The sequence below is a fragment of the Lutra lutra genome, chromosome 14 (genome assembly GCF_902655055.1).
Source record: "Lutra lutra chromosome 14, mLutLut1.2, whole genome shotgun sequence".
NCBI lineage: Eukaryota > Metazoa > Chordata > Mammalia > Carnivora > Mustelidae > Lutra > Lutra lutra.
The window spans coordinates 9,545,497-9,556,687 of NC_062291.1; the positions used below are offsets into that span (position 1 = coordinate 9,545,497).

General features: G+C 48.5%; 1 protein-coding gene across 3 annotated transcripts in view; it reads left to right on the top strand.

Annotated features, from left to right (window-relative positions):
- MTR (5-methyltetrahydrofolate-homocysteine methyltransferase) overlaps window positions 1–10,769 on the top strand; it is a 108,646-nt gene extending 97,877 nt beyond the window's left edge. For 2 of the 3 annotated variants that reach the window (XM_047702138.1, XM_047702140.1), the window contains exons 30-34: window positions 848–1,048; window positions 1,850–2,042; window positions 3,107–3,219; window positions 3,658–3,740; window positions 10,748–10,769. In XM_047702138.1, coding sequence (XP_047558094.1) covers window positions 848–1,048; window positions 1,850–2,042; window positions 3,107–3,219; window positions 3,658–3,740; window positions 10,748–10,754 — 597 coding nt within the window. In that variant the 3' untranslated portion in view covers window positions 10,755–10,769. Of the gene's footprint in view, window positions 1–847; window positions 1,049–1,849; window positions 2,043–3,106; window positions 3,220–3,657; window positions 8,164–10,747 lie in introns of those variants that run through there. The other variant, XM_047702139.1, reaches the window with a different exon arrangement.
- The last annotated feature ends 422 nt before the right edge of the window (window positions 10,770–11,191 follow it).

Here is an 11,191-nt window from a genome sequence, read left to right on the forward strand (position 1 = left end):
CTGATGGTATCACTTCCTTACTTCACTTGGTAGTTGGCAGCATGAAATTAGCGGAGTCACGTGCAGCACCAAGAATAGTGCCTGACGTACAGTAAGCACTCAGTACGCACTAGTTACTGGCCGTTCATCTTCCCATAAGCACGCAGTATATAAAAGCTACTGGCTGTTCCATCTTCCCAGCAGGTGTTTCTTGGTTGTGAAGTATGTGTATGACCTTATCTGCCCTCTTGGTGGCAGGGGGCAGTCCATCACCATTTGGGCATGAGAAACAGGCAAGGATGGGCATCCAGACTGGAGGAGAGGCTCCCGAAGCTAGGCTGCTGAATTCTGGGTCTCCCGAGCCACCACCGTGGCTGGCGGCATGGGGTCCTGAGCTGCTGACCAGACGTCTGCTGAACTGTGTCTGCTGATGCGAACTAGAGGCTTGTGCATTTAGCGGATCCCTTTTGGATGTAACTTTCAGATTTAATGTTGATTTTGAATTGAAAACACCTTCGGGGAAAATTTATTTTAGATGAATGCTTAGGGTTCCGGTTGCTAGCACAGTGCCTGGAGACATAGGGTAAACGTGGGAAGGATTAAACTCGGGGGGTTCTTGACTGACATGTCACATCACGTCACATCATGTATTTTTTTAGAATCTTATCTCTCTTGTTGATTCAACAAATATTTATTGAATACTTGCTACGTATCAGGCCCTCTTCTAAGTGCTGGGGATATAGCAGCGAACAAAACAGACCTCCCTGTGCGAAGCTTAGATCTGTCTGCTGAGACTAGATTGCCGTCTGTTGCACGTTGCTCCCACGTCCGCGCTGACGGTCGGTCCGTCTGTCTGTTGGGTTTGAAGGCCGAGAAGGACTCCGCCAGCACGGACGCGTACCACTGCCTCTCGGACTTCATCGCTCCACTGCATTCCGGTGTCCGCGACTACCTGGGCCTGTTTGCCGTCGCCTGCTTCGGCGTGGAGGAGCTGAGCAGGGCCTATGAGCAGGAGTGTGACGACTACAGCAGCATCATGGTCAAGGCTCTGGGAGACCGACTGGCAGAGGTAGAGCAGTGGTGCTGGGCACAGGATGGGAAGTGCTACGGGGCCAGGTGCTGGGCCCTTGGCATCCACGTCCTGCTGTTTCGTTTTTACCGAGTCAGATGAGGCTGGCGTTAGCATCCCATGCAATTTTATTCTATTTTAATTTTTTTATTATTATTTTTTAAATTTATTTTATTTTTTCAGTGTTCCAAGATTCATTGTTTATGCACCACACCCAGTCACATGCAACTTTAAATCCGCTTTTCTCGAATTGCTCTCACACATCATGTTTTAGGCAAAGGGACCCCTCCAGCAGTGCCACAATTCCTAGCTGTCCTTAGAACCACGGTGTCTCCCTGCAGTTGTGATGTCTCCCTTTGCTTGTTGTGACGTCCTCGTGAGGTGCCTGAGAAACGCAAGACAGATTTCTGTGCCAGGGCTCCTCGTTCTCCTATTGTGATGCGCTGTAGATTCCTCATCTTTCTGTGCGTGGCCAGGGTCCCCTCTCCCTTTTCCCAAGGCTGGCAGGGGAGGTACTGGCAGCTGGAATGGTCCTTGTGTCTCCTCCTGGCCACTGTCAGGGAAATGTTTTAGTTCAGGGACCTCGAATCCCCCAGGTCCTTGAAGAGGGGACGTCAGAGCCCAGGCAGAGAGCCCCTAAGGGAGCGACAGGCGAGCTGGGAATCCTGTCCCACCTCTCTCGCCTGGTTCCTCTCTCTTGCAGTGCTGGCGAGGGGGGCGCCCTGGTGGGCTTTGAGGGCAGGTGGGCCAGGGAGCCAAGAGCTCCTGCCTCAACCGCGCACGCCTCGTTCCCTGCTGCAGGCCTTCGCGGAGGAGCTGCATGAGCGGGTCCGCAGGGAGCTGTGGGCCTACTGCCGCTGTGAGCAGCTGGACGTGGCCGACCTGCGGCGGCTGCGCTACAAGGGCATCCGGCCGGCCCCCGGCTACCCCAGCCAGCCTGACCACAGCGAGAAGCTCACCATGTGGAAGCTGGCCGACGTGGAGCGGTGCACGGGTGCGTGCGGGGACTGGGGGGTGCCCTCCAGCTCTGTGCGGGTCACGGGTGTGCTCCTGTCACAGCAGCACACATGGGGCCACACGTGTCAACACGTGGAAAGGCTCACAGTGAAATCCCACCCTGTCTCATGTCTGGCTGCTGATCACACGATTTTACGTTCACATTATTGAATAGTCGTCCCACACCCCCACTTTCAGATTGATTGACTTCCATTACTTTCTCTTAACCTGTAACAGATGAGAATTGAGCTTATCATACTGCCCGCCCATCTCCCGCTGTGATTCCCCGCTACAGGGCTTGTCACTGCTTCTCACCTCTCCATTAGCCTTCAGTAGTTCATGTCGCTCACAGACTGTGTGTCTGGACATGGCTCCTGCTCCTCACCTCTTCCCTCTCCTGGCTTTTACCCTTTATTGACACAGTTAACAGTGTCAGTGAATGAATCAGAAGCCATCAGTGTCGATCAGGTGAAGGGGACTTGGGTTCTGGTGAGGGACTGAGGCATTTGGGTATACACTGGCAGGAATGGCGTGGACTCCCAGAGCCATAAGATACCAATTCGAGTCCTTCCCTGCTGTAAGCTACCCAGTGCTCTCTGGCAGTGTTTAAGTTTCATGCTGCTCTGTTCCTTGTCCATAAGATGAGTGGGTTAGATGGGGCAGCCTGGGACTCCCTCTGAGTACTGCTGTGGGCCCGTTCTCAGGGCCCGACTGTTGGTCATCCCAAGGGGCAGGAGCCTGGGGTCCACATGGTGCCTTCCTCCCAGGGCTGGTGCTTCTTCTTTGAGAGGCCCAGGCTTAGGAGCAAGAGGAGGCCTCTGTCTCTGATAGTGGAGGACTGGCGGTGGGAGGGGTACAGATAGTCTTTTCCAGGCCTGTCCCCTTGAGTTAGAGGAGACTGGCCTGAATTTCATGCTGTGTCATGTGTCCACCTCGACGGCATGCGCTCACTTTCCTTCACCTCTTCTTCCTCAACAAGGGTTAGTTGGGTGCCGCCAACCACCAGGCCCTGTGCTAGGCACTGGAGAAATCAGCATTTTCCCCCTGTGTTGCTTTCTCCAGGCATTAAGTTAACGGAATCCCTAGCAATGGCACCTGCTTCAGCAGTATCCGGCCTTTACTTCTCTAATTTGAAGTCCAAATACTTCTCAGTGGGGAAAATTTCCAAGGATCAGGTAAGTTAGCTGTTTCATTGTATATGGCTTCCCTAGATACCTGTCTTGTCTTACATGGAACCAAAGAACCTATTTTATTTTACATGTGAATGAGAATAAAAAGGAAGGGAAAGTGTGACAAAATTCACCCCCAGTTAATGTCTTCATTTGGTATCAGCTCGTTACCCCGATCCTCGCCCTCCCATCTACGCACCTACGCCCCCAGTGCTCACGCACTCCAGCCTCATCTCAGCACCATAGACTTACTGTGTGTTGTCTCGTGCCCAGAGATCAAGGCGACTTGGTGACTAGACAAATATCCGTCTCCATCTAGCTTAGTAGATTGCTATAAGACAAGACATGGGAGGCATTCCACGTTTCCTAGCAAATCCCTGTGTCAACTTCACTTCAGAAAGTCTTACCATTTGGGTTCAATGTGCTGCTTTTAATCTTTTGCAGATTGAGGATTACGCTCTGCGGAAGAACATGTCTGTGGCTGAGGTTGAGAAATGGCTGGGACCCATTTTGGGATACGACACAGAGTAACTTTTTTTTTTTTTTTTTTTAATCCTTTTCTCTGCTTGAGGATCCTCAAGGAAGCATAGTGTAGAGTGCCTTTAAAATGAACGGCAGCAGCAGACCAGCCCGGCTGCCCCTGGGCGACATTCGTTCTGCTTCAGGCTTTGGAAGACCATTTGGTGGATGGAACCTCCCTGTGTCCCTTGGAAAGCAAATGGCTCCTTTCTAGGGGACCTTGAACCAAGAGCAGCACGCACAGCTCTGGGGGTTTTCCTGGTCCCTCTGGATGGAACAGGCTGGAGATAGAGGTCTTTTGCATTTCAAAGCAAGTCAGCTTGTTTTTTTCATTTTTACTTTGCGTCTAGGAGGCCAGTTGTTATCTTTTTTTTTTTTCCTTTCTCTTGCTCTCTTAGAAAAAGGCCCGAGACTTAGCTGAATAGAGAAATGTATGGAAAAAATGTGACCCCTGGCAAAATCACAACGTGTGCAGTGGGGCATTTTAATCTGAATGGTTGTAATAGTAGACTGACAGGGAAGAAGGTGTAAGTTTGGTCTCCCTCTGGAAGACCTCATTTTCATTTTCTGAAGTCCCGAGTACGTGGGTGCAGAAGCCCCTTTGGCAGAAGGCCCTCTCTCACCGTTGACTGCTCAGAAATGCTCAGGCTGTTCGCCCTAGTGTGGCCAAACAGAGTGGTGTTCTCGTAGGATTTCATGTTCCCTGCCCTGACGGGGTAGAAGGAGGTGGGGCGAGGTGGCTGCTCAGCATGGTTAGCATCTTGTGGCTGTTTTCTGAAATTGAGCAGGCCCTCCACTGAGCTGGGGTGTCCTGTGCGGAGTTGGACGGATGAGCAGCGTGATTCCACTCAACCCCCATTTCTGCACCAACCCAGCTGCGGGTTCCCGCAGTGTAGGAACAGCACAGTGAAGTGTTCTCAGTTGTTTCGGGGGAAACGCCGAAGAACGTGAACTTTGAAGGCAGACCTACCTGGATTCACATTTCATCTTTGCCACTGCCTGTGCGACGCAGGCAAATTGCCTCCACTCTCCAGCACTGTCTTCTCATCTGTTAGAGCAGAGACAGCGATTCCAGTTCCTCTCTCAGGGGCCTGAGGGGCAGGTAGATGAGGTGATATGCATAGGGCACGTGGCAGGGGCTCTGACTCACGGTGGCTCCTGTGGGACTCAGTGGGTAGCGCCTCCAAGCACATGGTTAGTCTTCCTGGCAAGGGAATAGTCTAACAGAGGCAAGACGATACCAGGGGATGCGGTTGATAACGATTGGTGCCCTTTCCTGGGATTACACCCCTGTTTACACTGTGACTGGGACAGGGCAGCTGCCTCCGTGTCCTGTGAACCGGTAGTACTCACGTTTGGTGTGACAGCCCTCTCCCTCCGCTCTCGTAGCTAGCCTTGCTTCCCAGAGCAGTTCTAGCAAGTGTATGTTCAAGTGCATTGGAGGCAAAGGGAGAACATCTTAGGAGAAGGAGAAGCCTCTGCATCTGCCTTGTGTCCACGTGGACTTAGCGTGTAATGGGCCTTCAGCCGTCACTGGCCCTTGAAGTGAACACAGCTGTGTGCTTCTGTGGGTACCGTTAGTTTGTGCCTGACTGAGAACGGGACTCAGCTTCCCGAACAGGACTCAGTTGGAAGACTTACCTTCTGGTCCATAACAGGTGTGTTATTCTTGGTACCTTCCTCCGTGAGAAAGAGTGATCTCCTCCGAATATTGGAACGTATTTTGTCGGAAGTAGAGTTGCTTAGAGTCTCCTGATGGCACTGAGTATTTACCATCTCTTCCCTCAGCTGATGATGTGACAGAATGGCTTCCTCGAATGTATCATTCCTCTGATCCCATGAGGGATGCCTTTTTTTTTTTTCTCCAAAGACAAAAGCAGTTCGTGCAAGTTTGAGCGCCTGCATATTCATGAAAGAATGTAAAATGCAAATTGAAAACCCCTCCCCTGTACGTGTCACACCCTAGGAAGGCAGGTAGGTGGCTGTGCTGAATGCAGGGTCCCTTCTGTGTCGGAGCCTGTCCACGCAGAACCTCTTCTGGTCATCACTGTCGATGGCTGTCCCGTGAACCCACTTGCTGTCACCATTTTCACCAAAGATGCCACATTATTTTTTCCTCTAAAGAGGTGCTTGTTCGGGATCTTCCTCTCTCTGCTGTTTGCTGTGCTGTCCGCACTGAGGAGCCTGGTTTGTGGGATGGTGGGGAGATTGGGTGTAGGACAACCCATTTCTCTTTGGAGATGTTCTCCTCTGTCCTCCCTGCACTCGCAGCCAAACTCACATAGAGAACAGTCCACCTTCTTTTTGTTTCTTTTTGGCACACCCTCAACTGATACTGAGTATCTGCTGCTCCCTCTTTCTCTCCTTTTGCATTTCAGATTAAGTCAGCTTGCTTTTTTCATTTTTACTTTGCGTCTAAGAGGCCACTTGTGTGAACCCACACTGGGTGAACCCAGTGAAGTTGGGTTTCTACCTGCCTCTTCTGGCATCAGTGACCCCTCAGAGGTTAGACCCATTGGCCTTCCCAGTGATTGTCATCTGTTTGGGCTTGGACAATACTGACCCACTTTTTCAAAACTCACCTTTCCCTACTTTCCCCGTGGCATCACTCTCTGGTTATCCTTCTGTGTTTTGGTAATTTCTCAGCCATTTTCATACTTTTTTTCTTCCTCTGCCCATTTAAATCCTGGTGTGCTCAAGGGCCTGTCATTGGTAACCTCCTTAGCACGTGTAGTTTCACCGGGCGATCTCACGGAGTCAGTATTCCCATCTGAGCTCCGTCCTGAAGAGCACAGCATATATCCAACAGCCCCGGACAGATGGACATCTCAGACCCCATGTGTCTCGTCTCATTCCTCTGCAATTATAAAATTCAATCGTGAAGAATGGTGCCACCACTCCAGGACCAAAGCTCACAGCCTGTATCACCTTTGGCTTGGACTGTTAATAGGGATCTGGAGAGTGAGCATGGGAAACACACACTTAGCCTACTTTAGTCAGGACAACAGTTGAGACACTTTGGGAAGGCAATGCTTAGATGAAGGCCTGACTTGGGACTTGAATAATAAAGATAAAGCAAGGTAGGAACAAAAGAAGAGCTGTGTTCACGAACAGGGATATGAAGGGTTGTAAAGGTATCCGGTCTCCCCAAATTGATCTGTAGGTTCAGTGCCATTTCCAACAGAAATTATAGTAGAGTCTGTGTTCAGGGTGACAAGCAGATACTTAAATTTATATGGAAAAGGAAAGGATTAAAATAGCTGAGTGCTTCCAAATATGAAGACAAGGTTACGAGTCAGTAGTTTTGTTGTGTGTGGTGCCGAGGTGGGCATTCCGAGCAGGGCTGTGAAATGGGGAGCCGCAGGATAACCCATGTGCCTTTATGACATGGTGGAGGTGGCTTGGCACATCTGGGAGGACAGGCAGGGTGACCACACAGGGGGCTGTGACGATGCTTATCTGAAGGAAAAAGAGGAGATCTGGTTTCTGCTGCACAAGTTATCCAGCCATCAATTCCAAATATATTAAGGTCTTAAATAAAAAAATATATATATGTTTCATTGTTTGCATAGACAAGCCTTAGGGCAGGAAAGAATCCCTCGAGACATAAAGCACTAACCACAAAAAGAAAAGATGGTTACATCAACCGTTTTTGTTTTTTTTTTTTTAAAGACTGATGCTAAGCTAATAAACGATTGAAAGGAGCGAAAAGACAAGCCATGACTTGAGATGTTTGTATTACACTTAAACTGACAAAGGGTTAGTAAGCAGAACAGATAGAGGGTTCCTATTTAAGAAAAAAAGAAACTGGGCAGAATTAGACCAGAAAAGGCATTTCCCAGAAGAGGAAATACACATGGCTTACAAAAACATTGCACAGCACCGGAGATCAGAAAGACGGATGAAGACAACAACGAGATCTCATTTTACACCCATGAGGTTTGAGGAAGTTCAGGAGCCTGGCGATACGGGATGCCGAAACAGCTACGGCCAGTGACCAGGCACCTGTGCTTCAGAAAACCGCTCCCCCGCCAGAGTGGAACTCCTGCGGTGCCTTAGGATCTGGCTTCCAACTCAGACTCCCTCTTGGGGATCTAACAGATTTGCACACCTGCACCTGGAGGTGTGGGTGAGAACGTTCACGGTAACATCTTCATAAGAGTCAAGAACCGAAAAACCCAAAATGTCCATCTGTCTCTAGGGACATGGATACATGAGTGAGGTATAGTCGCGCTGAGGGGTATTATTCAGCGGTGGCAATGAATGAAGCGCAGCTGGACGGGGCAGTAAGAGCGAATCTCAGGAGATAAGCAACCAAAACAGATTCCAGAAGACCGCATGCTATGATGCTATTTTTATGGAGCCCCTAAACAAGCAAAGCCAAAGAACATACTGTCCAACCATATGTACACAGTAAAACTGTGTTGTGTTTAAAAAAAAAAAAAAAAAAAAGAAGTAAAAACAACCAAACTTTAGCAGCAGAATTAGCCCTGAGGGGGGAAGCAGAGCGGATTGCAGAGGGATACGTAGATGGATGCAAGGAATTAGTAATACTCAGTTCTTGGGTTGAATGATAGGTTTATGTATGCCTTGTAACAGAGTTTTATGTGTTAAATGTTGTACTTAAGGCATGTGTTAAGTATATTTTAAATAAAGACAGAATAATAAGTGAAAATCTGAGTTGGTGACTTTGTATATAATGTTTGTATGTGTCGAGTAGATGTTTTTTGGAAAGGAAGGCCGTGTCGACCAGAGTGAACAGTGCAGAGGTGGGGTCAGAGGGGTGCTATGGGTGGGGGCCACGGTGCCCCGGGCTGAGGGCCAGCGTGGTTCCCGCCTGTCGGACTTTGGTGAATGAGTGCACGCAGTACCGCTTGCTATGGCACAGGATGTAGGAGGGTAGAAGAGATGACTTTGGGACTGAATACAGGCAGTCAGAAAAGTGACTTTGGAATTTTGGAAGACTGGCCTTAGGATCGGGGAGGTCAGATGGAGGTCAGGTCACAAGGGTGGACAGGACAGCTTGTGGAGAGTGTGAGGAGGAGGGAGCCCAAGACAGAGCTCGATTCCAGGAATGGGGTTGGGGGGGCAGCTCTCTGGGAGAGTCCACATCCGGAGGTCCAGGAGGGGGCATTGCTGCGGCATCATCAGGGGATGTGGGGACCATTGGCGGACCGTGGTGGGTTGAAGGTTGAATGTGTGGTGAAGAAATTGTCTGTTACTTAACATTGGGTGTTGAGTTTCATTAGTCTGTTACAGATTTTGGATACTAAACCTTTATCAGATGTGTTATTTGCAAATATCTTCTCCCATTCCAAAGACTGCCTTTTAGTTTTGTTGATTGTTTCCTTGGCTCTGTGGAAGCTTTTTATTTTGCTGTAGTCCCAAAAGTTTGTTTTTGCTTTTGTTTCCCTTACCTCAGGAGATATAATCCTTAGTAAGAAGCTGCAATGACAGATGTCAAAGAGGTTACTGCCTGTGTTCTTCTCTAGGATTTTGATGGATTCCTGTCTCACATTTAGGTCTTTCACCCATTTTTAATTTATCTTTGCATGTGGTGTGAGAAAGTCATCCAGTTTCATTCTTTCGCATGTTGCTCTCCAGTTTTCCAACACCATTAGTTGAAACTCAACACCCAAAAAACAAATAATCCAATCAAGAAATGGGAAGAAGATATGAGTAGATGTTTTTCCAAAGAAGACATCCAGATGGCCAACAGACACATGAAAAGATGTTCAACATCACTCATCCTCAGGGAAATGTAAATCAAAACCACAGTGAGATACCACCTCACACCTGTCACAATGGCTAAAATTAACACAGGGAACAGCAGATGTTGGTGAGGATGCACAGAAAGGGAACCCTTTTACACAGCTGGTGGGAATGTAAGCTGGTGCAGCCACTCTGGAAAACAGTATGGAGGTTCCTCAGAAAGTTAAAAGTAGAACTACCCTACAACCCAGCAATTACACTACTGGGTATTTACCCAAAGGTTACAAAAATACTGATTTGAAGGGGCACCTGTACACCAATGTTTGTAGCAGCATTGTTAACAAAAGCCAAACTACGGGAAGAATCCAGATGTCTGTTGACAGGTAAGTGAAGAAAATGTATGTGTACACACACACACACAGGAATATTACTCAGCCATCAAAAAGAATGGAATCTTAACCATTTGCAATGATGTGGATAGAGCTAGAGTGTCGTACACTAAGCAAAATAAGTCAAAGAAAGATGAATACCATATGATTTCACTCGTGTGGAATTTAAGAACAAACAGGTGAACATGTTGTGGGGAGGAGAGGCAAACCAAGAAACAGACTTTATTATAGAGAACAAACTGAAGGTTGCTGGAAGAGAGATGGGTGGGGGGATGGGTTAAACGGGTGATGGATATTAAGGAGGGCACTTGCCATGATCTCTGGGTATTGTATGTAAGTAGTGAATTACTATGTTTTGCTCCTGAAATTAATACTGCACTATATGTTAACTAGAATCTAAATAAAAAATTGAAACAAAACGTTGGAGTGGTAAGTAGAATGGAGAGAGTATTTTAAGATAGAAAAGGACTTTTATGCCAGGAAGAAATATAAGTTAAGAGGGTTACGGATAGTGCAACAGTAAAAAAACAAAACAAAACAAACATGTTTTCACCTAAGTCCAGAGAGACTGGACTTCCATCTACCAGTCCCCCACATTTTAAACCTGAGAGTTGTCCCTACCCTCCCTCTTTCTGGAATGTCACATCCAGTTGGTGGCCATACTGTGACTGTTTTATGCACTAAATACCTCTTCAGTTCCTGTCTTCTACTCTGCCCAGGCTTAGAGTCTCATTTCTTCTCTGGACTCAGTCCCCGGGGGTGGGTTTCCTGGCTGCTGCAGCTGTAACCAGAGAGCTCTCTGAACCTTCACGCTCGCCCCTACCCTGCTGTCCAGACCAGTAATGCCCGGCTTGCCTAGGATTTGTCCAAAGTGCTTACACACTTGCAAAGCTTTCCACCATCTCCCTCTGCAGGCCCTGAAGGAGGTTTCTGCTCACCTTGTCTCCGCCCCCTGATGTAACCCGGCCCCCAGCTCCACCCCGGCTTCAGGAAACCTTTCCAACCCTCCAGTCCCCGAAAAGCTACGTGATCCCTCTTCCTGCCAGGCGTTAGAACCATGCAGATCTCCCACTGCTGCCATGGGGGAAGGATAAGCTATTTCCCCATCAGACTGTGATTCTTCAGGGCAGGTTTGAAATCTTGTTCATCTTTGTATTGACATGTTCAAAATAAGAACTTGGTTCCTGATACATGCTCAGTAAAGGTTGGCTTGAGTTGATGAGCAGACTCTCTCAGGGGGACAGTGGTTTGTAGGGAGAACATTCTGTGAAGCTCCACGAGGGCGGGGCACAGTCTCGCTGATGGGGCTCAGAACCCCCAGAGCCTAGGTCGGTACCTGCCATGTATTTCACTGCATA